Source organism: Macrobrachium rosenbergii, chromosome 50 (assembly GCF_040412425.1).
Source record: "Macrobrachium rosenbergii isolate ZJJX-2024 chromosome 50, ASM4041242v1, whole genome shotgun sequence".
NCBI classification, from domain to species: domain Eukaryota; kingdom Metazoa; phylum Arthropoda; class Malacostraca; order Decapoda; family Palaemonidae; genus Macrobrachium; species Macrobrachium rosenbergii.
Genome location: NC_089790.1, coordinates 23,698,975 through 23,726,220, shown reverse-complemented (window position 1 = coordinate 23,726,220; position 27,246 = coordinate 23,698,975). Strand labels below are relative to the sequence as shown.

General features: G+C 36.3%; 3 protein-coding genes across 8 annotated transcripts in view; 2 read left to right on the top strand and 1 right to left on the bottom strand.

Moving 5' to 3' along the window:
• LOC136832754 (trafficking protein particle complex subunit 13) overlaps nucleotides 1-27,246 on the bottom strand; it is a 180,299-nt gene that overhangs the window by 92,257 nt on the left and 60,796 nt on the right. The window lies entirely within an intron of this gene.
• On the top strand, nucleotides 1,753-14,500 carry LOC136832752 (cell division cycle-associated protein 7-like). Of its 6 annotated transcripts, none has more exons than XM_067094270.1 (7): nucleotides 1,753-1,874; nucleotides 8,687-8,780; nucleotides 8,968-9,137; nucleotides 10,154-10,340; nucleotides 10,945-11,195; nucleotides 12,249-12,375; nucleotides 12,858-14,500. In XM_067094270.1, the coding sequence occupies exons 2-7, from the start codon at nucleotides 8,706-8,708 to the stop codon at nucleotides 13,005-13,007; spliced, it is 960 nt and encodes a 319-aa protein (XP_066950371.1). In that variant the 5' UTR covers nucleotides 1,753-1,874; nucleotides 8,687-8,705; the 3' UTR covers nucleotides 13,008-14,500. The 6 variants fall into 6 exon arrangements, with proteins under 6 accessions (XP_066950371.1, XP_066950369.1, XP_066950375.1 ...); XM_067094268.1 differs by lacking the exon at nucleotides 1,753-1,874 and adding an exon at nucleotides 2,103-2,232; XM_067094274.1 differs by lacking the exon at nucleotides 1,753-1,874 and adding an exon at nucleotides 2,177-2,204.
• LOC136832882 (uncharacterized) lies at nucleotides 19,387-25,209 on the top strand. Its single transcript, XM_067094540.1, has 5 exons — nucleotides 19,387-19,648; nucleotides 20,550-20,776; nucleotides 21,721-21,844; nucleotides 22,106-22,261; nucleotides 24,248-25,209. The coding sequence occupies exons 1-5, from the start codon at nucleotides 19,600-19,602 to the stop codon at nucleotides 24,391-24,393; spliced, it is 702 nt and encodes a 233-aa protein (XP_066950641.1). The 5' UTR covers nucleotides 19,387-19,599; the 3' UTR covers nucleotides 24,394-25,209.

Below are 27,246 nucleotides of genomic sequence, written 5' to 3'. Positions count from 1 at the left end.
TTTCTTTGCCTTACATGAGTAAAAGCAGTTTTTACTTGCGAAACAGATCATCTAAATTACTACTGGAATTTTACCCTCAAATCAGTCTCAGAGTCATATTCAGGCCTAAAAATTTAATGCAAACATTTTTCAAGTTCAAAGACGGCGCCGAAAGAACTACAGTCATCTGTAGTCTATAAGTACCCATGTAGTTGTTGTAATGCAACTTACATTGGAAAATCAAAAAGACAGTTTCGGGTTCGTGCCTTTGACCGCTTAGGTCGATCAATTAGAGCAAACAGGCCATTTAACAAACAAGCATTTAGTGCCATTCGTGAGCATTCCCATCAGACCATCCTCTGAGTATAGATTCTTTATCTATATTAGCCAGTCCGTCTAGTTATGTGGAGATTACCACAGTTAAGACGTTATATACCTTGAGAGAAAAATGATCACTCTGTAATAATGAACGGTCAGTTAAGTTGCTTTGTTTTTAATTCCGTGTCTATCTTATGTAACTATCTTTGTACTTGCCTGACTGTTGCTTTTACAGATTAAACGAAACTGTTCAATTTTAACTCTCGGTAATTAGTTCTAATGTGTTTTATTTTATTTCTATTTTAGTGAGTGTTTTTTAAAAACTGTATTTATTCATTTTTTAGATGCCTGATGATGGGGTGTTTTACAGCCTCGAAATTAGTCGCAGTAAAAAATGTTTACTCAAAATACTGGTCTACCTATTCCTTATTCGACTCTGCTTTCCACGGAATTCTTCTGTTGCATATATATATATATATATATATATATATATATATATATATATATATATATATATATATATATATATATATATATATATATATATATATATATATATATATATATATACTTACTTTTTCTCTTCAGGAAAGCTTCTCAGGAATAAGGAAAAAAATTTCACGTTTCTTTCCATTTACTTACAGTCGACAGACTGTTTCCTCGGCTATCGGCGGCATCTTCAGTACTAAATTACTAATTGACTGCAATTGTTACACAGGTTGCACCTCTACCACTTTGCAGGCAATGGCAAGCCCATTGCAACCAAGGGGCAATATTCCAACATTACGTGGACGTCCACGATTGTAAACCTACATGGGAAGAACTATTAGAAGGCACGGAGATCGTGCATGAGAAGCCTGGTTCCGCAGCAACATAAGTATTCAGTCAAAACTGGACAAACATCCAATGCTATATTCATTCATTTGGGTGAAAACTCTCACAGAATAAATTGGACTGAAAGTTCAGTGATTGCCAGATCAAAAGATTTCTCTTCAAGAAATCTTTTGGAGTCTACTATTATACAGCTTACTTCCAACTGTAATTTTAACCATAGCCCTGGCAAGTATTATTTGGACCCCTGTATTAGAAAAATGTGTAAGAATGACCTAAAAGATAAAATCACTGACTTAATTACAAATTAGTTACCTTATATATATTTTCTATGTATTCGTATGTTTAATATAATTTCTTATTTGTAAAAATGTCCGTCTTACAAAATTTGTTATTGTTTAAAAAAAAAGAAAACTATTTTGTTGTACCAACATTTTTTGGTGGTCAGTCACCTCCTTGTATAATCTTTTAATTGTCCTGTTCCTGTTTCTGAACACTTGATCCTAATCCTTTGTAAAACCTCTTAAATGCTTAACCCTGTTTTGGCAGTTCTACTAATTCTTCAACTGTGTTGGATTCCAGGTACATATTTTTTCCTTTGTAACCCCCAACTGTCATTTATATGAGCTTTCTTTGTAAACTTACTTCAGTCTGCTAAGAAAAGGACGCCAGTGGAAAGGCCTCGCAGCACTCCTGTGTTTATCTTTCCTTCATGGATTTTGTCTTTATTTACAAAATACATTTTTGTGAGTGATTTTATATATTACAAGATTAAAATATATAATAAAAAATATAAACAGGTTACAGATGGAAGTACTAAATGATACATTTGTGAAAGTGTAGAAAACGGGAATTTAATTTTCTAATATTTTGCTGTGAATATATTTAGAGGGCAAAAGTGAAGCAATCTGCAGAATTGTATTTACTTAACACAAAGTTTAGAAGAAAAATAGAATAACATACTTTGAAAAAAAGACAAATAGATCGACAAATGAAACTGAGGTGCTGTTGTATAGGTAAAGCCCCGCTGAAAAGACCCAGCCTGAAAGAGCGGGAATTCGGGAAAACTAACCGTAGTACGTGTAGATTGTGTAGTGTTATTTGGTGAGTTGGATGATTATCATCCTGTGTTTTTGGTGATATTGTAAGTTTACGTCCAATTACATGTAAATTTAAGTCAACTTCATCGTTGTACGTTGTCTTTTGGTTGTTATGAGAGCCATTATTATATAAGGAACGAAGATAAATTACGCTTTGTTGGTTGGTCTCCAGTAGCGTTAGTTGGGTAGTTTACTATTGGCTGGGGAAGCTGGTAAATTATAAGAAATAAGCTATAATATTTTGTATGGGTTTTCTTGATTAATCAGATCAAGTGTACTTGTTTTGTATACTGCAAATGGAAAACTTGACTTATGCAATGGAGTAGTTTTAATTTACGGGAAGCTCTAGGAGCGAGAGCCCATGCTGGCACAAGGCCAGCTAAATCTGAAACAACAACAGCAGTTGTAAGGAATTGCTCTAGGAGCGAGAGCCCGTGCTGGCACAAGGCCAGCTAAATCTGAAACAACAACAGCAGTTGTAAGGAATTGCTCTAGGAGCGAGAGCCCGTGCTGGCACAAGGCCAGCTAAATCTGAAACAACAACAGCAGTTGTAAGGAATTGCCATTCGATTTGTGACATGAAACTTATACATACCGTATAACCAATTAGAGTAGCTTACTGTAATAGGTAAAACTATAGAACAGCTCCGCACGGACTGTTTCCTTGGAAATTGATTTTTCATATACTTTTAGGCAAGTGTTGCAGATGAAGGAGGTGTTGTTTATTGTCAGTCAGTTATTAACCTCATAACAAGGCTATCCATCCAACATGGTTGGGGACGCTTTGGGAACGCGGGGTTTTGGGTGGGGGAAATTGCTGGGAGAAAGACGACTGTCATGCTGTTGTTATGGAATGGTTCCGCGCATGTGCAAGTCTTTAGGGAGCCATATGTTCAAGAAGGGATTGGTTAAGGAAACCAATTATAAAAGGAACGATACTAACCCAACCTAGCCTAGTAGGCTGTGTTACTTAGCCGGGAGGCTCCGCCCCCAGACTCCCAGGTGAAGGAAACTCTACTTTTGGGTTGTTTATTGTAAAAGTTCCCCTATAACACTGTGCATGCATGATAGCATTCCAGGATGGCCAGCATACAACGACATATCAGTTCTAAGGTTAGTTACAGTTGACTGCCAAAAAATAACGGTAAATTGTTGATAAGCAACCAAAATACTATAGAAAAAGTTAATTTCCAAGGTAATGCCCTATGCGGAGCTGTTCTATTGTTCTACCCTGTAATACTGTACAGTTGTTCTCCCATCTCATGTTTTTAACTTACTTTTATGTATTCCCCACAGTGTAGTCTATATTGTTCTCCATATCACCATCTGCATCTTAGGGCATTCATAATTCTACAGAGCTACCCTTTCTAGGAAGCCAGGAGGAAAGGAGGATGCCAAACTCGGCAATCATCCTCTTCTGTTGTTACAAGTTCAGAGATGACTGTCATGCCATAGGACAATGTAGCAGCGGCTAGGGGCGAAGTCTTTGGTAGTTGGGGCCCTTCAGGATGGTTACAAACTTCCCCTCAAGGACTGACACCTTTCCCTTTCTCAGAGATTGATCCACCTTTCTTCCCAGGATTATCCAGCTATCTCTGTCAACTGAGATGAGGGCACTACTCTAGAAGGATGCCCAGGAGGTTGCAGATTACGCTTTCCAGGCATTTAATTGTCAAATCTTCCTGGTGCCGAAAGAGACTGGTCATTGATCTCTTTCCTCTGGATGAGCTTGTCCATTGAACTCTGTTCATGAAGGGAACTTCATTAACCATGTTTCTGTCAGAGAAGGCTACTTCATGCTTTTGACAGATCTGAAGGTTGCATATTTTCAAGTACCTGTCCACTGGGCTTCTGGGAAGTATCTCTTATGTCTGCAATGGGGCACTTTCAATTCAGAGTACAGTACTTTTCATTGGACTGTTGACCGCTCCACAGGTCGTTCATGCCACTATCAGTTTCAGCCTGTGTGCTTGGGATATGGCTGTTATGGTGTCTCAACCACTAGTTGATCCTGGTTTCTTACAAGACCCACTTACTCTGGGATTGGAATCAACTTATCTCTTATTTACATGATCTGGGAATTGTGATAAACTGTGAGAAGTCTGAGCAACCACTAGTTGATCCTGGTTTCTTACAAGACCCACTTACTCTGGGATTGGAATCAACTTATCTCTTATTTACATGATCTGGGAATTGTGATAAACTGTGAGAAGTCTGATCTACCTAAACAGGAGAGTAGTACCAGGGTATGTTAATTTGTATGGCAAGAGCCTGTCTCATGGACATTTGTGTCAGCAGACTCTGAGGTATCTGCAGTTTTTGTCCAAACAGGAACAACCACCTAGGCTTTGGCAATCCTTGGTCACCCACTTTCCATGGAGAGACTCATGATTCACAGGCAGTTCCATATGCTTTTGCTTCACTGGTGCTTGAACCAACTGTTGGATCACCCAATACTATTCTGTGAACAGGCCAGTGATGGAAGATCTTACTTATGATCAGACAATATGAACCTCTTTGTGGAAGCTGTTGAATTCCTTTGCACTGGGGATGCTTCTATTCTTGAAGGCATCAAAGAAGGGTTGGGTCGCACACCTGAGCAGATCTTTTGTCTCAGGTGTGTGGTCTTGAGGGAATTCTTACCAGCACATTGTTTTTAAGATGGGCACAGTGCTTTTGGCACTGTAAGGATTCCTTTATCAGTTGAAGGGACAATTATTTTTGTTGATAATGACAGCACAACTATGGTGTTGTAAGTCAGCAAGCAAGGGGTTGGGGGGAGTCTCCTTCCTCCTCTGCAGGTTGATGAGGCTGGTGCATAAGTGGCCTGCCTCTGTTCATATCTGCTTTTCAGCAGATTGTGGACTTACTTGTCCACCTTCATTGAGACAAGCTCCTCTCAGTTCCTGCAGTGGAGCCTGTTGCTCTGTTGTGACCAAGGTCTTTTGATAGAAGGGGATGGGCTTATCTTTCTTGGCAGAGTTGTCCATGCTTATAAGAGCTTTGAGCAGTCTTGTCTACCTTGGGAGCTTCAATCTCTGGAGTGGGATGTGACTCCTGTCCTCCACAGCACAAGTCATGTGCCATAGAGCCCTTGGGAAGACTTTAGTTTTGTGGTAGCATGTTTGTAAGTTGCATTGCCTTTTGTATCTCATCTGCCACTCAAAGATCCGGGATCTCATTCTCATTTGTCAACTTCAGGGTAAATTTAGAACCTGTCAGTTTATGAAGAGAGATTTGAGAATTTTTCAGTTTCCTCTGTCTTAGACTTTATTATTAAGGAGCTAGATAAGATGCTTTTTGTACTCATTGCAAACCCTGTTTCCCTTTAGTATTTACCTTTTAGGCCTTTCTTTCTAACTTAATGAAGCAAACAAGCAGATGTACGGTTTGTCCTGGAAAGAGGGAGGTCATCCAGTTGGGATGAGAGCTTGTGAAGCCTGGGGGTGTTAACTTGTCCCTAGCCTTTCAGAGAAACTTTTAACATCTTTTTACCATAGGGACATCATCCACAAGTCCTTGAAATCTATCCTTAGGACCAGTGTGATCTCTGAGGAGTTCCTCTTGAACAAAAAGGCATCTTGATTTTGGTAATCGGATGTCATATAACTGGAGATTGAGTGGATGCGTATTTCTCGCTCCCCCACCAATCTTTCATCCTCTGTGAGGCAGCAGTCAGGCCAAGTAAGTGCTGCACAGGCCATGATGCAAGTAGACTTCACAATCAGGAACCTTCTTTTAGAGCTTTGGCTCATAAAGTGTGACTCCCTCTCTCCATTTTAACTGGGGGAGGGAGGGTTAAAGCTATCATCTGACCTAGATAATTGCTGCCTTCTGATCTGTAATACCCTATCTTTAGGGCTACACTTGGTTCTCAGAAGTTTCCCTAGAGTGAGAGTAGTCACATGTCACTTAGGCTCAAGGCTGTATCAGTCACATCTTATGCTAAATTGTATAAGAGGATAGTCACTGGTCCTTCCACCTAAGGGGTGTCTCCTACATAAAAGGCAATGATTTGTATTTCCACAAAAACAAATACTAAATTTTTTGGGTATGCAAACCAGAGCCTTTCATCATAATCCCGTAGAATGAAGGTGCTGGCTTATGACAGGTTAGCTGGGGACTCCTTCCACTCACCCACTCACTGCCACCTTGTTACAAAGCTTCAACAACTGTTTTCAGCTTGTATTGAGGAAGATGTACAGTTTTTTGTAACTGCTGACTTCTTGTAACTATGAAATTCGTCATAAAAAAGAAATGGTATCAGCACAGGTGAGATGAGTTAGCCTGTCTGTAATAGTCACCTGAGATATAGTGTTTATTAGTGGAATATATGAATAGCCCATAATATTCTATTATCAGGGTTCTATTGTTCTAGTGAATAATGCATGGTAACAATATACAATCAGTGATGGTACTAATCTCACAGCCGGTAGACTCTCACTTAGGAGCTTTTTCTATTTCAAAATCTCTTGTAGTAGGAATAAACAGTTCAAAGAAAAACTACTTGAAAACAATTTGATTATCTGCAGTAATGAATGTAGAATACCTAGGGTAGCAGTAAAAATGCATTCAGTTGTGTAACCTCTCTAAAGTATACTTTAGTTTTACCAGACCACTGAGCTGATTAACAGCTCTCCTAGGATCCTGTCAGGGCAATAGCATTCACTTTTTACTTCTGTGGAATGCCAAAAAATTAGACTACAGAATTGTTGCTACTCAGCATGTAGACAAAAATAATATTACTGAAGGAATTGTGTTTGCAGCCCCATAAGAAGTTTTCATACTGCAAAGCAAAGAAACTGAACAGCCATGTGGAAGAGTACAAATGTGTTTCTCCAAGGATTGGGTAGGTCAGATTGAGTGTAGCAAGGGAAAAATGTAAGGCTGAGGAGAAAGATTCTACAAGAGTGTCTATGTACTTTAGAAGGTTTTGAGGAGAAAGTTGTTAGGTCTGTGTAATTTTAATTCATAGGTTGGAAAAATAAAGAAAGACATGTGGCTAAGAACCAAAAGGACCCTCAAAGACTTTCAAGCAAAATTCTGTCTGTTGTGGTCTGCTAAGGCACACTGCAAGAGGGTCCCTCTTACAGGCTGTGAATATGTGTTAACGATACAGTAGTTTCTAGAGTTAAGAATCCTTAGTCTGTCTGAGAGAGCAGCCTCATTTCTTAACAGTCTGTAATTTCTTATTTGGGCTGTAGAAATACAGTACTGTAGAGGGGTAGCATTTATGGAATATGAGTAAAAATGAAATTTTATGCTGAACATGTACTGCAATGTCCATATGGCACATTAGATGGGGTGCAGATTCTTTGATGTGATGACTAGATTTTTGGACAGAAGTCTTAGAGGGTGGTTAGGGGCTAAATTTTTGTAACAGAATAGTAGTGGTAGTAGTTGGCATTTAGACAGTAAATTCTGAAGAGTGAATGGCCAAGAAAGGCATGGGTGTCCTGATCAGGATCAAGTATGGTATTATGCTGATGTACTGTACTTGTGTAAATGTTGACAAGCGTATCTCTTAAAAAAAAAAGTAGATTGACTGAAACATAGAGGAAACCAAAGAGCTCTACATTTTAAAAATAAATGGTTAGAAGGAATCTTCAACCTGGTTTGTTAGAATATGAATCTTGGTTTGTGTAAGAATATGAAAGAATTGGTAGGAGTAACAACAGTTGAAGTGAAGTCAGGTTAAGTACTTGTTAGCAGGATAACTGAATGGTTAGCACTAGCAGATTCGGGGGGGTGGGGGGGGGCACCTGGGCATGTGCCACCCATGAAAAATGATGATAATAATATTGAAGATTTAGATAATAACAACATAAATAAATATAAAAATGGGAAGAAAAATAAATCCGATTAAAGAAATATATAATATATATATCTATATATACATATATATATATATATATATATATATATATATATATATATAGGCTATATATATATATATATATATATATATATATATATATATATATATATATATATATATATATATATATATATATATATATATATATTATACTGTATATATATATATATATATATATATATATATATATATATATATATATATATATATATATATATATATATATATATATATATATATATATATATATATATATATATATATATATATATATATATATATATATATATATATATGTATATGAAAATTGGTACCCTCCCATGAAATTTTTCTGGATCTGCTAGTGATGGTCAGCATATAAATTTCACAACAAGCAAAGTACAGTTTCTAGCATTATCATCTGTAAGATTTACATTAGATGTTCAGTTGAATCATCTTTACAAAAATAGTATGGTACTGATTGTGTTATCAAAAGTGTTACTCAGAAAAGGTACCATTATTGTTTCAAATACAGTAGTTGCACAGTTAATAGATATATACATGGATTTAAAGGTTATACTATATGATTGTATCTTTCCAGACCGGACATAAATAATTGCATGATGTTGCGAGCAAAGGACCTGAGCGACTATGAGTTGCTCCGTGAAAAAAATATTAAGGACAGAAAGCAATTGGTAAGCATTTACAGTTTTACTGTAGAATTAGTTCTCTTATCTCTTGTCACTATGAATAGCAATAACAGTACTTAAGTACCTAGCAAATGGTCATTAGTTGTTTCTCTCTCTTTCTCGATAACTTGACATCACTTCATCCAGGCTTTTTATAATGATGTATTTACCTTTATTTTTGCACTTAATTCAGATTGACGCCCTCATGAAAGATTTCAATGACTTCAAGGCATCTACTTCAACTCCAAAACCTTCACCCAGTGCATTAAAACCAAAGAGAATGTCAGAACCCACTCAGTGGCCAGCAAGAAGTGGAAGGAGAACTCGTCGTTTCCAGCCTTATCACTCTCCACCTCGAACAAGGTAAACATTTTTCTTAAATGGAAGAAACTTCAGATTTTTATGCCTCATGACGAATCAAAATTTTGAGTGTGGTTGGACATAGACTGAATAAAAGTTATGTAGATGTGGCAATAAATGCAAAGAGAATATTAAACTGAAAACTTAAGTAAACTTAAGTACAGTAAAGTGTCTTTTCTTGCTAACCAAAGTTGTATTTTTTTCTGCTAAGGACTGACAGGACTGGTGGCATTGGTAAAATCTGTAACTAATTACAGTAGTCCACTGGGGTGTGCATTGTACTTACTGTCACAACTTGAAAGCAATGACATTCACTCAAGATAAAAGTGTTCTTAGTACCTCTATCCAGGTACACTTTGGTGACAATTTGCATTCAGTGCTTTTCTTATTCAGATCCACTTTCAGCTTGTAGTTGTTATTTGCTTTTCTTTCAAGGGAAAAAAGGTTGATAAGATGCCAAAAGATTTTGCCTTTGTGGTCTTGACATTTATCATTCTGTTTTAGTCTGCACATCTGACAGGAAAATGGAATGGTGTTTAGGCAAAATCTGACTTTCCCTTATGTGTTCCATGTTAGCAACTGCATGCTGGGTTCAGTTTTTTCTTTTGTGTGGGAAATTGCTATTGGTCACATGCCTGTACAAATGAAATTTAAATAAATTTATCATGAAAGTGGTACAGTATTCATGACAAGTCATTATATGTGACTTCAAATATCACAGTTTTTATCAGTTGTGAACTTACTGTATAATCACAGTGAAAGAAATAAACTGCACTTTGGTAAATAATGTGCATAGGATGACATATGTGTTGATTTACAGCTGTTGGTATGTCATTGCAGTTACATTTAGGATCCTCACAATATGATAAAGGCAGTTTTGTTTGAACTGTGTTATGTGTTTTATGGTCATTAATCATTTAAATTTATTTTGAAAAAATATTAAAAGTTCTGTATTTCATGTACAGTACATCTGTTGAGAAAATTAAATACTATACTGGAGTTCTTATTTTTTCTCTTAGGTCACGGAGAGGTAGTGTAAGTTCATCAGTTGCCAGTTCACCATCTGATTGGCAACAGTTGGATGATGATGATGAACAGGAGGCTCAGCCGATTTTCCTCAAGTTTCGTTTTGGAAAACTCAACCGTGCACCAAAAGACCACAGTGAAGGGGAAGATTCAGATGATGATGTAACTTGCTATGTTGATGTAAGTTTGGGAGGTTATAATTTGTTTGACTGATAATTTTGAGGTTAGTTATGCACTTGATATTAAAGAAAATTATGGTAAATTCTCATTTAAGTTGGACTGTGTATGACTAGCCTTTCTGACTAGAATTGCCAAACAGCTATAAAAATCATACCTGGTATGTGATTCACAGAAATATAGCAGTCATATAAAATGAAAATACTGTAAACGAGGAAAAAGGAGACCACATTTCCTTTTTTATGGTTGGCATACAGACAACTGTTAAAGGACATAGAATCAGACTTGTTTAGCAGTCTCCAATAATGTAAAGGTGCTGAATGGCCTCCCCACTCCCAGAGGTGGGCCATCAAATGTCATACAGTCCAATAATGTAAAGTACCATACTTGAAAACAGAAATTCAGAAGATATCTCAGCATTTGCAGTTACATAGTAGCCGATACAGCCAGACACAACCTAACATGACTTCCTGAAATCCAACTAAGTAAGAAAGTGATGTACGGTAGTAAGTTTCATTCATCTACTTGAAGATAACTAGCTCAGCAGAAGATAATTCCCTTTCATCATCCAGATTTAAATGCTTTCTAAAACGTTAAAACGTTACAGGATATGGATGTTCAGCGGATCAGAGAAGCTTCAAGAAATTTGTATTCGTCATTCACAGTATCCCCTGTTAAGAGAATGAGTCTTGAGGGCACAAGAAATCACAGCTTGAGGAAGGGGAACATCCAATTTGATCCTAATGTTAATATAGTAATGCCAGAGGATGTCACAGAGAAAGATCTCAGAAATATTGCTGAGCGAAGTGGAACGAAAACATACAACCAGAGCATTGGTACTACATGTCATCAGTGCAGGTAAGTTGATTCTTTGAAGCTACTCTTTATAAACCACATTTTACTTGGTGCTGAGTAATAACTTAATACTTGAGGGAGAACATTAAATTTTTTCCACTGTTTAATGTTCAAGGCGATTGCATTACAGAAACAATTTCTGTAAGCAAAACTTTCATGTTTTGGTGGTCAGTATGGGGAAATTAATTTTTTTGAAACACTTCATTGGTGTTACAGTATGTACTTGGTGCACAAGTTCAAGTTCAGTTGAGTTGTACCTGTAGGATGTGGGCTGCTTACATCCAACAGATGGTCATTTTCTTATCAACCTGCAATAATTTAAAAAATGTTATCAAACACTTATCTGTTAAGTAATAATAAACTCATGTTCTTCAGAAGAGTTAATTCTTCGATCAGCTCTGAAAATGCATTTTGGTTTGGTGATCTGGTTGTCTTTTAAGGTGTAGGTTTTTTAAGTGCTGTACAATATATCTGAAGTATTTTATTGTGGCAGCAAGGGTGCCTGAGAGCAAATAATTGAGAAACCTCTGAGCACAAACAAAAGAGATTTGAGTGAAATCTGGATATTTAACAGCCCCAAGAAGTTGCGAGGTATCCATTAGTGGCAGTGAATGCTTATCTTAGTGAGGAACTTGAGAATGTGTTTACTGTTTGTTTTTGGGCAGTGAGTAAAGTCAGAGACTTGTATTTATGAAGCAAAATTTAATTTAAATTTTGTATTATAGGTTATATATTACCATTTCCTTTTTTTTGTGATAAAAAGTCACCGGTTGTACCAGTGACAGTAATTGCTCTCTGCCTTGACTGCAAGGCAGCTGAAAGCACCATAAAGTTTTCTTTCCTTAGAATTTTAATGGTTATTGTATTTTTCAAGAAGAAAAATACCAGTGTGTGATCCTTTGGAGTTTTTTGATTTACTGTAGATAAAAATGAAATGCTCTGTTTCTTCTGTTTATGGAACTCTATGAATGTACTGTACAGTAGTGTTTATGGTTTTATAAGATTGCAAATCATTGCATCTTTAAACACCAAATAATTATTAACTCAATATTTCAGGCAAAAGACAATTGACACTAAAACTGTATGTCGATCTGGAGAATGCTGTGGTGTACGAGGAATGTTTTGTGGCCCCTGTCTGAAAAATCGCTATGGTGAAGAAGTCCGAGATGCTCTACTTGATCCAGTAAGTTTTGTAGTATTTAAGATTATGTAACTTGTATTGTTCATTTATACATAGTTCTTGACCCACTCAAACTTCATATTAGGCTGCCCTGAGTATTGCGGTGAGCTTCACATTACAACATACATACCATTTGGAAAGTGCAGACACAATTCTCTTTCAGAATAGGGTAATTTAATCTTTCCTTCCTTGGCATCCCATTGAGGGTACTTGCACTATGCCTTGTGCAGCATGCTAAATGGTAAAATTTCCTATATAGCATTCCTTTAGATCCAAGCTACTAGTTTTTTTCCATTTTAGTACCACATTGCATCTAAATTCCGGAAGTTCGAAAGAATCTTCAAAGATTTCAGTGTGTCCAACTAATGTATTTTTAGGGAGCCTATTTTACCGCATGTATATTTAAATGTTTAAATGATTGAAATCATTATGGCTTTGCTACTCTGTTTTTCTTAATATGTTTAAAATTTATTCTTTTGAAACAGAAATGGATGTGTCCTCCTTGCCGTGGGTTGTGCAACTGCTCAATATGCAGAAACAGAAATGGTAAAAGTGCCACTGGAATCCTTATCAACATTGCAAGAGCAAGAGGCTTTGATAATGTAAAGGACTACCTAGAGAGCTTGATTAAGTGAAATGATGGCACTCAAAAATATTGTGATAGTATTATGTGGAGGAAGATTGATGTTTTGAGTATACAGTTGTAGTTGGTTACCTGGACAGTGGAGATTTTGTGCAGTCTTTTGTCACACTGCATCCCAGAATTATAACTGGTGGATAATGATAGTGATTTTTCCTTTCTTGATATCCAATTGTATTTTTTTAAAATTCAACAATGTGAGTGCCATAATGTTGTTCAATAGTGGTAGGTATTTTAGGATTGTGTCAATTGTAAACATGGCAGTGGTGTTTTCTGAGGAATTATGGCAGATTAATGGACAACCTTTCTTATTTTAATTGTTTTGTGGTGGTAAAAGATTTTCCCTCATTAGTTTTCTATGTCAGTTTTTCCTCGAACATTTGTGATTTTCATCACAAATACCTGTTCAGCAGGCTAGCATTGTTAAAAATTTTTTTGGATATATTGGCGTGGTATAAGGTTTACAATCTAAAAAAAAGTTTTATGTAGCTCTTTTTTTCCCCTGACTAAGACCTTTATTATCATACCAGTATCTTCCATCTCATCTGCACAAATAGTATCAGCCCTAACAGTTTTGAAAGCTACCTGCAAGTTGGTGTTATATTTACTAATAGACATTGATTATAAAGTATATATACTGGGTTTGGTAAGTGAAGTAAATGGCAGGTTAGTTTGAGGAAAAATATATTTGCTTGATTTTCTGAAGAGGGCTTTATAGAATGAAGTTACTGATGTGCCTTCCTTTAAATGATAGTGTATGAAGTGTATTGAATATTTCTTTATGTGTTACTTGTATGTAATCATTACTTTGTTAACTTGTATGACAATGTATGTAATCATTACTTTGTTAAGCACATGTAAAATTCATGTTTTAGTGTTCATGATATCCATGGAACTCAAGAATTATGAATATGTTCAAACATATGTAAGCACTACAAGAATCTAAGCTTAAGAAATGTTTTATGCCACTTTCATTTTCTTAGATGAAAAGTTAACTTTCCATTCCCATGTACTTGGGATATTTTCCAAGTACCATATTTGACTGATGTAAAACTATTGCATGTTCATGTTACAGTTTTGTCCTGTTTTTATACGTAAAAAGGAAAAAAGTCAGTATGAGAGAAGGATTGCATTATTTTCAAAAGTAAATTTTTACATCAAGTTTTTAATTGTATTTTATGTTATGTATGCATAGGTTAATTCTGAGTTATGATTTATTTCTTTGATTGTTCCTTGGATGACTTTTTTTTATCCTATTAATAGATAATGATTACCTTTATTGTTTGTTAGTTTTTAGATATTGTTAATGATTACATTTTTGATTTGTCAGTTTCTTGACAGATATGTGCTACAAGGTCAGTAAATGTAGTTCAGTTATTTTTAAGAGTTCTGTTAGTTTTAAGGTTCTGCTGAATTCTGCTGGTAGAAATGAAAAGGAAGTACAGTATTGTAATTTTATTACTGTTTTTAAATAAATTTTGAATACAGTATGAGATTTTCTAATATTCCATGACAGTTCATGGACTGAGGTATTAATGTTGGCCAATTATAGGCAGGAATAGGTTCATAAGCTTCTCTTGAAATGCAAAGTTTTGCAGTACTCTATCCACTAATAAGGAGGATATAGAGTATAACTGCAACTGCCCAAGACATAAATCTGAGACATACAGGTTTTATGCAGGAGAATCCCCCAGATCCTTGACCCACTGCCATCAAATGTGGGCTTAAGCGAATGACCGCTGAGAGGCAATGTCCCAGTGCTTTGATGCTCTGGAAGCCCTGCACCTCAGCTGCTGACCTAACAGATTGTAGTCAGGCATTTAAAATGGTGACAGAAATTATTTGGGTTGTGGAAAATTATGCTCTTGAAACCTTAATGGAGGGTGGAGGTGGATGAGATGCCTATGTGCAATACTGTAGAGTACACATAAAATTGGAGTACCCAACATGGCCATGCAAGGGGAAACATTGTAAAATCGTGCCTTTGGTTTGTTCTGATGTCAACGAACTGATGACCCTTATGGCACTGAAGGTTTTGTGTACATTCAAGTGGGTCCACCACGGCAGCTACTATTTTAAAAGAAGAAATATTGCTGCTCCACTTGTAGTGACCTCCCTGGACCAGAGGATCCCTTCCTGAATGAATTTCAAGTTTTTTGTACTTTTAATAGTACTCTGTTGTGCCCTTGACTCTCCCCTCTGATTCTTCCCATCAAACAAAAATAAACTGAAGTACCTTTAAAGCCTTTTGAGGTATAAAAAAAAAAAAATTTAATTCAGGCAGGATCCATCCTTGACCCATTTAATGCCCAATTTTGAAATGAAAATTAGTCAAGGTTCATAATGTTAAGAAGTTAAAACCAAATATCAAGAAGACTTTAAAACTACCTGTTGAACAGATATTCAACAGTTGAATTTATTTCCAGACAAAAAACAAAACATGGAGCAACCAAAAATTGAGTTTTCTTGCACACGATCTACAGATATATGTATAAACAATCACCACCTTTCCAAGTTAAAGCCAAAGGACTTGAATTAACACTTATCAAAATACAACTTAATAGAGCAACAAAATTTCGCCTCCTCCAACTATGCATAGGATACGAACTCGTAAATTTTTAGATGCATAAAAACGTATATAACTCAACATCATAAACAACTGGTACAACTATAAGATGTAAAGGTCCACACTAAACAATATACATTGATGGGTCCGGAACTTTGTCAGCTGGGATTTGCAGCCATGACACCCAACAAAACATCCTAATTTTCCTTACCTAATCATGCTTTTATTTTTATAGCAGAATTATGTACAATAGGATCACCCATTAAAATGATTGAAGATTTACCATCACAGAAATCAGTAATTTTTAGCGACTAGAAGAGGTACAGAAACCCTTCAAAATTATAATCCAAAAATAACCTACACAACAAATTAAATGTTCACTTCACTAATTATATGAAAATAAATAAAAATGTCAATATAGTAAGTTGGATTCCTGCTCCAGTAAATATTAAAGGAAAGGAAAAAGCTGATAAAGCAGTGCCTTGGAAGCATTTAAAAACAACACAGGAATGCCTCTTTCACCTCTTTGTTAGGCATAAACTCCTTGTTTTGTTAGATTCCAACTCATACAGGAATACTGTACAAGGAAATAAAATAACAGACCGGGAGGCTACAGACGTCATAAGATACAAACTTCAGGTCAAAAAGGTTACCCACTCTGATATGCAAATGGTCATTAAAGCATTCTCGATTAATGGCCATAAAGGTGGTCATCATACTCAACATCCACCAATAAGAAATATAAGAAAATTTGAGGAGACTTTGGCTTCTGGGGATCTGGTTCTACCCTAACAGAAGGCTTGAACTTAATCTGACTTGCCTTAGAACTGGGCATACCCCTTCCATAATTTTATTTTGGAAGGAACCAATGGGCCAGAATGTGCTCAGTATGATACTCCTCTGTCTGTAAGGAACAGCCTCGTTCACTGCTCCAAATATGAACATCTAAGGAGGAAATGCCATTTAGATAGCAAGGATATCACAGAAATTTCAAATGATAACATAGGTGTAGATAACACTATGGGCTACCAACAGAGCCCAAGGTTTGTAACGAAATGTTTTAATATAGGTGTTTATTTATTGTACATATTTTATGATGGGGAAAACTTTAAAGGTCCTAGTTCCTTAAGAGAACTGTTAATTCAAAGGTGATGAACAGCTAGTAGGTTCAAGTGCGTGGCCTTAAAGCCTAAACCCCATGATTACTGTCTCAAAGCTGCAACTATTTTAAAGAGATCTCACGTAGATATTCTCTGATAGTCTGTAGCTCATTACCCAGGAATTCAGGAAGAACAACCCGCAGTGCCAGCAGGAACACTGAAGAGAATACTGTACAGACATTTTTATATTAGATATGATGTCCTCAAAAATAATGAACAAAAGTTAAATTATTTGTTGCTTTTCTATATACGCTAAATTTACACTAAAACTGTTCACGTGAGATAACAAACGTCTAAAAAGGACAAGGACCATCTGTACTGTCTATAAGGTGAATTTAACAAAGAAGACTCGTTCATTCAATTTCTCTAAGAGGCTATTTGCATCTGCTTCTCTAATATAATAGCCAGAATATCGTCTATTTACTGAAACCATGGTAAAGGCATTTGAATAATTTTAGGAATACAATGTTATTTCAAAATTCTTGACGGAGGGTTACCCACTGCCATACCAAAAGTTTGATTATAGAATTTGCCACTAAGAATGAACTTAGTCATAAATTCACAATTCCAAAATTTGACTAACTGTTAATCTAATTCTGTCTATAATTTTTGCGATACTCTAATACAGATTCAGTAAACTCTTTTGTAAATAAAGAACAAATATAAAAAAAATAAAGTATTACCTTAGTTTTACCAGACCACTGAGCTGATTATCAGCTCTCCTAGGGCTGGCCCGAAGGATTAGATTTACTTTACATGGCTAAGAACCAATTGGTTACTTAGCAACGGGACCTGCAGCTCATTGTGGAACCCGAACCACATTATAGCGAGAAATTAATTTCTACCACCAGAAATAAATTCCTCTAATTCTTTATTAGACGGCCGGAGACTCGACCTCGGGCCTAGCGAGTGCAAGTCCACAACTCTATCGATCGCCTAACGATTGACTTAACAAATATCAAAACATACTGATCAAGGGTCGGGATTGATCGTGATGCTTTTAGTCTTTTCTAGGTCTATATTTTATATCACGTTGTTATTACCGTGACAAAGGTAATAATAATGAAGACCGCCCATTCTTTTGCTATCCTGTATCCTACCCTTGATTCATAAGCAAGCATTTTCTCAAAGATCTTGTTCCTAGCGTATTCTTTAAGAATCTACCTCTAGTTCCTATGGGAATGTCTGCATGGAAAATTACTCCCGAAGCAATTACCGCCATTCCGCCAAAGAAAATGTGACGAGCAACGCTTCTGGGATCTTCGAATTTGCTGTTTTGTCTTGAAGTATGATTTATTACCTTTATGTTTGCTATATTTGAGTACCATGACATCAATCTCTTTCTGGAATTCTCACTTTCAGTTTTTTTGCTGATAAAGTGTTGTTAATTTCTGAACAGACATTTTTTACACTTCTTTGTGTGACTTTCTTCTCTGTCCTAAGAAGGAATCACCTCGAAATCTAGCAAAGAAATAGTCTCAGCAGTCTTAGTATTATCCTCTAATATCAAGAAAAGGTTTCCATATCTGGTAATAACTATAGGTGAGAATTTAAAGTCATATGATAGCTTTTTGTTATCGGATGACGATGAGGAATGGCCAAAAAAAAAAAGATGTTCTTTACAAACTTTCTTTAGATGGCCAATCTGCTTGTTAATGAGTATTCTGATTATTGTTATTATTACAGTATTATTATTATTATTGGTGGTAAGTTTGCTCAATATATATATTTTCAAATAACATAATATACTGTAGAATTGTTACTGGATTTCCTTAGCTTAAGAATACCTTCCGAAGAACATTCATATGACCGACATAAAACATAATCTATGCAAGATATAACACAGACACGCTTGATGAGACTTTTCTACTTTTTACGAATTATTATATTTTCGTGTATGCTTACATGTCAACTTGTGAAGAATGTCGGTAAATCATGCAGATTTTTCCTCATTTAAACTGATCATGGACACTTGCACAAAACCAAAAGGATTTTTGAATAACTTGGTTCAAAAGTGATTGCTTATTCAAGATGATTTAACGCATGAGCATCTGAACATCCGAACAAACCACTACGGTAGCCTACACATTTTTAAAACCACATTCATATGTGTGCACGAAGAATGTACTCAGCATTTTGAATATTGTTCATGAAGAGTTCACGCCGGTTTCAATTTGTTACGATTCATAGATCCTGAAAATTTTATATAGATTTTAAGGGCGTTTCCAAGCAGTTGACATGTAACAAGCGTGGTAGAAGGAAAAACTCTCGGCAGATCAACAGTAACAGATACAAATACTTGAGTTTCGAGGAGGAAATCCTGTTGACATATCAGGGACCAACTCACAGATGTCACCTCGTCCAAAAAGTAACCAAAGACTGATAAAAAAAAGAAAGAAATATCTTGGGAGGCAGGTATGAAAGGTAGTAACACAAGACGCTGAATATTCACATATGAAAAGGTGAATCCCATTTGTAAAGCTGACTGACTACCAACAACGCCCATCAAACTCTAGGGACAGACTTTGAGCACGCTCCCGTATGCCCGTAACTCTCTCGGAAAAGCGCGAAACACCTAAAAAAAAAAAAAAGGGGGGGAAATCCGGTTAAAAGTCATCCTAAACAAGACTTGGAACCTTTTCTTTATAAGACACCGGACGCCACCGTAAGCGAAGGAAGACGCGACATCAAGACCTGTTTAGGCAGTGATTAAGAGAACAAGAAATCGTCACCACGTGAAAGCTTACTCAACAAGTACAAAAGAAACGGAGGAACCAAAAAGTAATTTTCCAATGAATTAAAAAGTGAATTTTACCTGAGTGAACGTGATTTCTTGAAGAAACTGAACTACGGTGAAACTGATGCTGTTCCCTTTTGTATTCTTTCTGGTCTCTGCATCTGGTCAATCAGGTTAGCATCGATTCATTTTACATGCGACAGAATTTCTCAGGCTCATTTTCCACAGATTTAAACCGAAACGTGGTTTACAACAATATTTTGGCTTTAACATACGGAGAGAGAGAGAGAGAGAGAGAGAGAGAGAGAGAGAGAGAGAGAGAGAGAGAGAGAGAAAATTGTCTGCAACAGATGACTTCTGAAGAAAGATCTTGGTTTAAGGAAGAGAGAGAGAGAGAGAGAGAGAGAGAGAGAGAGAGAGAGAGAGAGAGAGAGAGAGAGAGAGAGAGATTTTTTGTCTCCAATGGATGACTTCTGCGGCGAGGTGTTGGTTTTAGGATTAATCTATCATGCACAATAAAAGTGTTTTTTTTTACGTAATCGCGATATTAAATCCTCACATTTAAAAGGTGAAAGGAAGTAATTTTTGGAATCAATATTTATGTCTACATGGTTCAGATCATTATTCATACTATAGATCTCATATGACAAAAAACGCAAAAAAAAAAAAAAAGAAAAGAAACCCTGAAAGGGAATGTTCTCACTTAACATAAATAAGGGACACCCACTTCCGAGTTTCACCTCTTTTCTATTATAGTCTTCGCATTCAGACTACGGATAATCAGTTGTTTGGTAATTTGTCTACTACATCAATCACTTAAGTTAAGGATGCCTGAAGCTGTGAAATCCGGTCTTTAAATAATCTGAAACATCACATTTTATTTTCATTTTCTGCTTCTCTAATATCATTAAAATGTGGTTGTTTTGACTGTTTTTTCGTATTTGAGTACTCCAGCCATGTGGTACAAATGAATGACGAATTTGAAAAGATATCTGTATAATTACATCAGTAATTGCGATAACATTGTTTCCTTTATGTATTCATTAAAAAGACCGAGTACTTTGCTTCCTCCAGATGGCACGCTCGAGAGCTCTAATGAAGAGACACCTTTCACCTTCAGTGCAAAATATCCTTCCATAACTCTTCTCGCATGCTGGACCAGCGACCGAAATGTCGACATCAGAATCGAATTCGAAGGACTTCAGTTGCTTAATGATGATAACTATAATGGAACAACCCGCATACCCAACTTTATAGGATCAAATATGTGGCATTTTGTTGCCATTACGATGGGAAGTTCGGTAAGGATCAAATTGCTTCGATCACCAAGTGAGTTTTCAGCTCAAGCAAAAATAATTCTTTTGTTATGAGACGTATCTAAGTAAATAAAACTTAATCCCTGGAATAAAAAAAAATTCTCCGGGAATTAGACATAACAAATGCCCCCAATCACCTTCGAGTTTGAAGGACTTCGAGTACCGCCTAATCATTACCAATACAGATCTCTTAATATACCATATCACCCACTCAGTCGGGTCAAAGTCATTGACATCATAATGGAATATTCGGGGAGTGCCAGCTAAAAGTCTCCGTTCACGTAATGAATTACTTAGGTTGCCATTCACAGATTATAAAAAATCAACTCATTTCTAGATGATTACTTTTCGAGCAGAGATCTTTCGTATTGCAAAGAGATCTAGACATATTTTGAGGCGAAGTCTCACTAAAGAGAAAAGGAAAAAGACGTTTCTTTGACTTATTTTTATCAAGAGAGCAGTATGATATTTTCATATCAAAATTTCATTATTTGATAGATGTAACGAATGCTGTTCAGAGCTGATTTTTACAACAGCTAAGTAATAGTTATTATTATAATAAAAATCTGGCAGCAGACCCTCTTTTAAACAGGTTTTATTGAATATTATTGCTGCTTCAGCTGCATTTATTTTGTAGAAGACTTTTTCTATTTTCCTTATTGCGGACTTCCCTTCATTGGAGGTGCGTGCTAACAGCTCGCCTATATTTGTCATTTCATTTTCCCCCATGAAATGACAAATACAGGCGAGCTGTTAGCACGCACCTCCAATGAAGAGAAGTCCCCAATCAGGAAAATAGAAAAAGTCTTCTACAAAATAAATGCAGCTGAAGCAGCAACAATATTCAATAAAACCTATAATAAAAATCGTTATACATTTCCTTTCATGGAAAGTTTAGGGGCAAATTCTAATAAACTATGTTTTTCAAGAGACTGGAAATCAGCCCAAGCAACAGAGCCTACGAAGTGAATGTCCACAGAAATGACATTGCATTCGAAATCAAGAGCAGTGGGAGGATCTACTGGCAACGGTGCATCAACACCTCCATCTGTGGTAGGCGCATGCTCTCTTATGCCCTCTTTTGGGAAGTCCTGGAATTTTGCAGATTTCAGTAATGATGTTTTTCAAAATATATTTCTACAAATGCAATTATGTAGTCTAAAAGCGTGGTCGCAAATCCAGTTCTGTAATTTTGTATTTCATTTATTCTACTTTAAACTCTATTAATTTAGCAACACCCTGTTCTTTCTTTCCTTCTATTTGCTATGGTCGGTTCCACTTGAGTTGAACTAATCTGGCAGTACTCTGTTGCAGATCTTCCCAGGCCTGACAGCAATGCAACTAAATGGACTATGGATTCAACAACTGAGTTAACAACACTACCTTTGTTAGGCAGCTGTTGTTTGTTAGTCGTGATCGTCGTGGCGTTGGTTGTTTATATTATCTGGCTGAAGAAGTCTGCGATTCAAGGTAAACACTTGCTTCACTGGAAGATGACAATTTCAGTTATTTCAGGTAGCAATTTTCGTTAAAAAAATTTATATTTTTTCATAACCTATCCAAAGCAACGTTGACAGTAAGTGTGTATGTTATATTTATAAAATAATGTATATATGCTGCACAGATGCGAGGGATACAATCGTATGTATTCAGAAGCTTCCATACATTTTCAAATAACGCGCACCCGTACGGGGGTAGAGCCATTAATGCACTTCACGTGGTGCACTGTAGGCATTACTTGAGGTTCTTTGCAGCGTCCCTTCGGCTCCTAGCTGCAACCCCTTTCACTCCTTTTACTGTACCTCCTTTCATATCCACTTTCGTCCATCTTACTTTCCACCCTCTCCTAACAATTGTTTCATAGTGCAACTGCGAGGTTTTCCTCCTGTTACACCTTTCAAACCTCCTTTACTCTCAATTTCCCTTTCAGCTCTGAAAGGAAAATTGGAGCTTGGCATCAGGCCTAAATCTCATATTCCAATTCAAATAAAGCACCGCACGCACATATGTACAACACTTGCAAGAACATTCCTTGCATGTTATACGAGATCGCGAATGGCAGTGAAAAAGCTGAGAAGACTGTTAACTGCAAAGAGTCAACCAGTAGCAAAATCATGGACATATTCAATAACTGCTGCTGACATGTTCACATCACACTGAGTCCGAAATGGAAATGACAAGTTCCAGTGGCCCTCAAGCGGTAAATATAGTCTTGTTTAATACGCAGGATAGAACATACTTCTATTTATTTGGTCAGGGCATTCACTTATCAAATGAATTTACATCAAGAAGAGGGCTTCTTCGGCAACAAGGAGAGCAATCTACGCTACAAACAGCAGGCACTCTGCTAGTTCGCTTGGCACTGGTTCCAAGGGAAGCCGATGCTTCTTTTTTCTGTTATAAGATTTTCCCTCTGATGTTGTCTACGTTAAAAGAGAGAGAGAGAAAAAAAATGTTTCGATCTCTTTGACTGAAGGGAAGTCTAAGTCATCTTTATACTCTAGACCAATTGAACGTTCGCATACTGTAAGCCATCTGTCCTCCCTCTGTAATGAATAACACTTCAATCTTTTGTGTAGTTTGGAACAAGACTTATTAAAAGTAGAGGTAATTTTTGATTACCGCTTTCCTCTAAATCTGAAAACTCATCAGCGCCGCAGTAATGAACATATAATTTCTGTAATTACAGCCAATAGCTTCTAGTAATTCTAACCCTGACCATACAATTAGTATACTAAATGAGCTAATTAAAAATGCATTTTATATGACGCTGCAGTATACCCCGAATTCACAAAATTATGCCGTATGTCTCCAATTTCGGTGTTCCACTTTCAAGCAGACTTTCATCTAAATAACTTCAAAAGTATACTTCTATTCGGTAGTACTTAATAAAAAAAAATTGTCCAGTTATTTACTAAATTTTAAATTTCATCCAAAATCTCTATGTACTTTCAAGTTACTAGAATTAAGAATGACTAGATTCACATGTGCAAAAACGCGGTGATTAAATTAATAAACAGTATTCTTAGCACATATCAATATGGGTTATATTTGGAATCAACAATTATCATACCTCTTCCTGTTCCCTACTACTCATCCACTTCAAAGAAACGGAATAAAAATAAAAACAAATAACAATTTAATGCGATACAAAACTGCAAGTACATAGTCAGATGCACTAAAAATCTTTTATTTGGATTATGGGGCCAAATGCTGAAGAGTCAACTGTCAGTAGAATATAAGCAATAGTAACAGCATTTAAAGTGGTCCAAGCGACAGTTGCTCTGCACTTCTTGTCTTCTTGTTACGTTTATGTGTTATTACAAATAAAATTTGATAAAACAATGACAGAAAAGTGAACCAAAGATAGAATAATGACCAAATGGAACACATCTGAGATAGCTGTGGATTGGAAGTTCATCATATCATCAGAATACATTACACCTTCTATTTCAGAACCTGTTGCGAACACCAATGAAGAGCCCATCTATGAAGAGATCGAACTGTCGAAAAATTTCGGCAACTCTCCCAGAGACAAAGTGACCAACGAGACCATTAACGTTCTCTACGGCGCTCGCGTTCCCAGAGAACAGCGATGTTAGTTCAGGAACAATTCCTCTTCTGAGATGAATTTTAACAGCGACTTAAATTAGTGGGCAATATTTCATCACTGAAATCTTGAAAAACAAATAACAATTGCAATTCCAACAACAAACCAGAATTGAAAGTTTACTTTCGAAGCACACTTCAACTGGAGGTGTTAGAATGCGTCAATATCCAAGAATAATCTGATGCCCTCTTGATGTACAAGTCAAATGCACCTGAAATTTTCAATATCTGGGAAGATACTTAAAATTAGCAGGAGTTCAAATAGTAAACAGGAGATTTATCGCTCAGAAAAGTAGAGTACGATTTGGCTTTAATGTTAAATGAACCACTAGTTCAGTAACAAGAATTTTACCATTTTATCTTTTTGCTGTATAAATTCTCTTCAGTAACCCATTAGCAAAAAACTTTGCTTTGGAGAAAATAAAAACAAAGCGTAAAGAATTGTTTATCCAAAACAAATCACGCTGAAGCTTTGAAATTTCTTAATGGTGTTAGGGATACTTTGATTTGATTTTTTTTTCTGATAGAGATTTATAATCCATGTTTTATAAGGGACTATTTCTATCCACTGTTTCAGTTTAATGCACTCGTATTTTATGCTACACTTTCTATCATTATGATCTTATTTTGCGTATCTTAATTTCTAATTTCAAGTTAAAGATTCTCATTCCATGTTAAAGACATTATTTCTATTTTTATATTGTAATCATTTAGCTTTTGCATTTTATGCGAAGAAAGGCGCCATATTTACCCTCAATTCTGAAGAGATTTACTTGGAAGTGTTACAAATACAAGAGGCACCGATTAACCTTAGTAGTGTCATTTATCACCTGACAAGATCCCATCTCTATCAATAACTTTAGACAACGAGGATGATGACGAAGGTACTGAATCAGATATTGAAAAAAAATTGCAGCCGAATTATTCTACGGCGAATTCAAAGAGATTCCTTTAAATAATTTTTCTATTTCTAAATTTATAAAACATGCACAAAAAAAGTAATTACTCAATGTAGTTCAGAGAGTAAAATTTATAACAAATTTTAAAGGGCAGCTGTGTCCAAGTCGCAAGCTGCTTCAAAAGAAACTTACATATGTTGATCTTGAGTGTAGACAGACATACATACATACACTCATTCACACATACATACATTTATTTATTCATATATATATATATATATATATATATATATATATATATATATATATATATATATATATATATATATATATATATATATATATATATATATATATATATATATATATATATATATACACACATATATACATATATATATGTTTACAATGTTCAGCATATGCTTTTCACCCTTAATGAAAAACCAACAGGAGGTATTACTCTTCTGGGCTTCAATAAGATTTTTTGGATGAAAGACAAAGAGTATATTTCCCAGGTTTGTTGCCGAACTCAGGTTTGGCCAATATGTTCAGCAGCCTCTCACAAACCATTCTCACAGTTAGGTGTCCATATGTGAATTGTGTCGCCACCACTAAGTCTTCAAGCCATGTGGTTAGAGATTACCTGTAAATGCTATTCGGCCAAAGGCTGTATTAAAATGAGTCAAAGCCCGTTGAAGACAATTGTTAAACCATCTTCGCGTACGAGTTTACTTACAAAACTGATAGCAGAGCGACATGGTAGACCAGCATGGTTCTCCCAACATTGCTCTACCAACAGAGAAGACACTAATAGAATAAATATGCATCTAAGCCCTGCTCTGCTCCCTTCCGAGAGCATGAGGCTATACACCAAATCACTAGACACCATGGTTTGAGTCAAACCGAAAGCCAAACCGAAAGATCTACAGACTATATATGACTGTACTTACCAATGCAAAAGCCATTAAACGGACTAAATCTAATCTTTCAGCTCTGGCTATTTCCCTTAAGAGGCCAAAGTAATCCTCAGTAGATCATGCATGGTTTTTGCATAAACTTCGCAGTTTATGAACTAACTATGGCCATGCCTATCTGTGTAAAAACTCACTAACAGACTAAATACATTTCAGCTTTAGCTTTACTCTCTTTATTGGGAGAGTTGACAATTGTGTCAGTAGCATGGTGGAGCAAATATGGTTTTCACAGATGCCTAATGGACTAAATATTGCAGTGCCCATCGCTTAAGAAGATCAGTAAGGGAACCTCACAAAAATGTTTGACAATGATCAGATAAACTCGAAAACCATAAGCGTCTGGATGACCTTCCCAAAGACCAAACATTTAGCCTGGATCCAAAAGATGGACATACAATTCTGCCTCTGGAACATCACAAGTTCAATTAAGAAGGAAGACTATGTCCTCGAAGCAATCCCATACACCCTCTTCCCCAAAATCACATTCATGCTCAGTCTGAAGCGGAAGGACCGAATACAATAATGTATTCTAATTTCTGATCTCGGAGTTCTCCACACAGCCTCAAACCTGTTTCTGCTGAACACTTGACCTACTACTCACACTGATGGGGGACACAACAGCAAGGGTATCCTAGGACGAACTTGGATCTTTCCTCATGCTCCTGGACCTCAGTGAGAGAAACCCAAGGTAATCGACTTGGAGAGGGAAATATGGCTTCAGTGATTGCTGCCCTCCCTAACATCAGGATGGGGGCAGATGAGTTGCTGAAGTTCCTTAAAACATGGACAAAAATGGTGTCCTCATTCTCTAAATACACCCTCACAAGTTTCGAAAAGTTACAAAGAACTGCACATCCAAACGCAACCAGAAGAAAAAAACAAGGGCAGCCACTAAGATAATAATGGTAGCCGCCACAACCTTTACGGATGCCTGCTTCACAAGCAGGAAGTTCTATTGGACACTGATTCCATC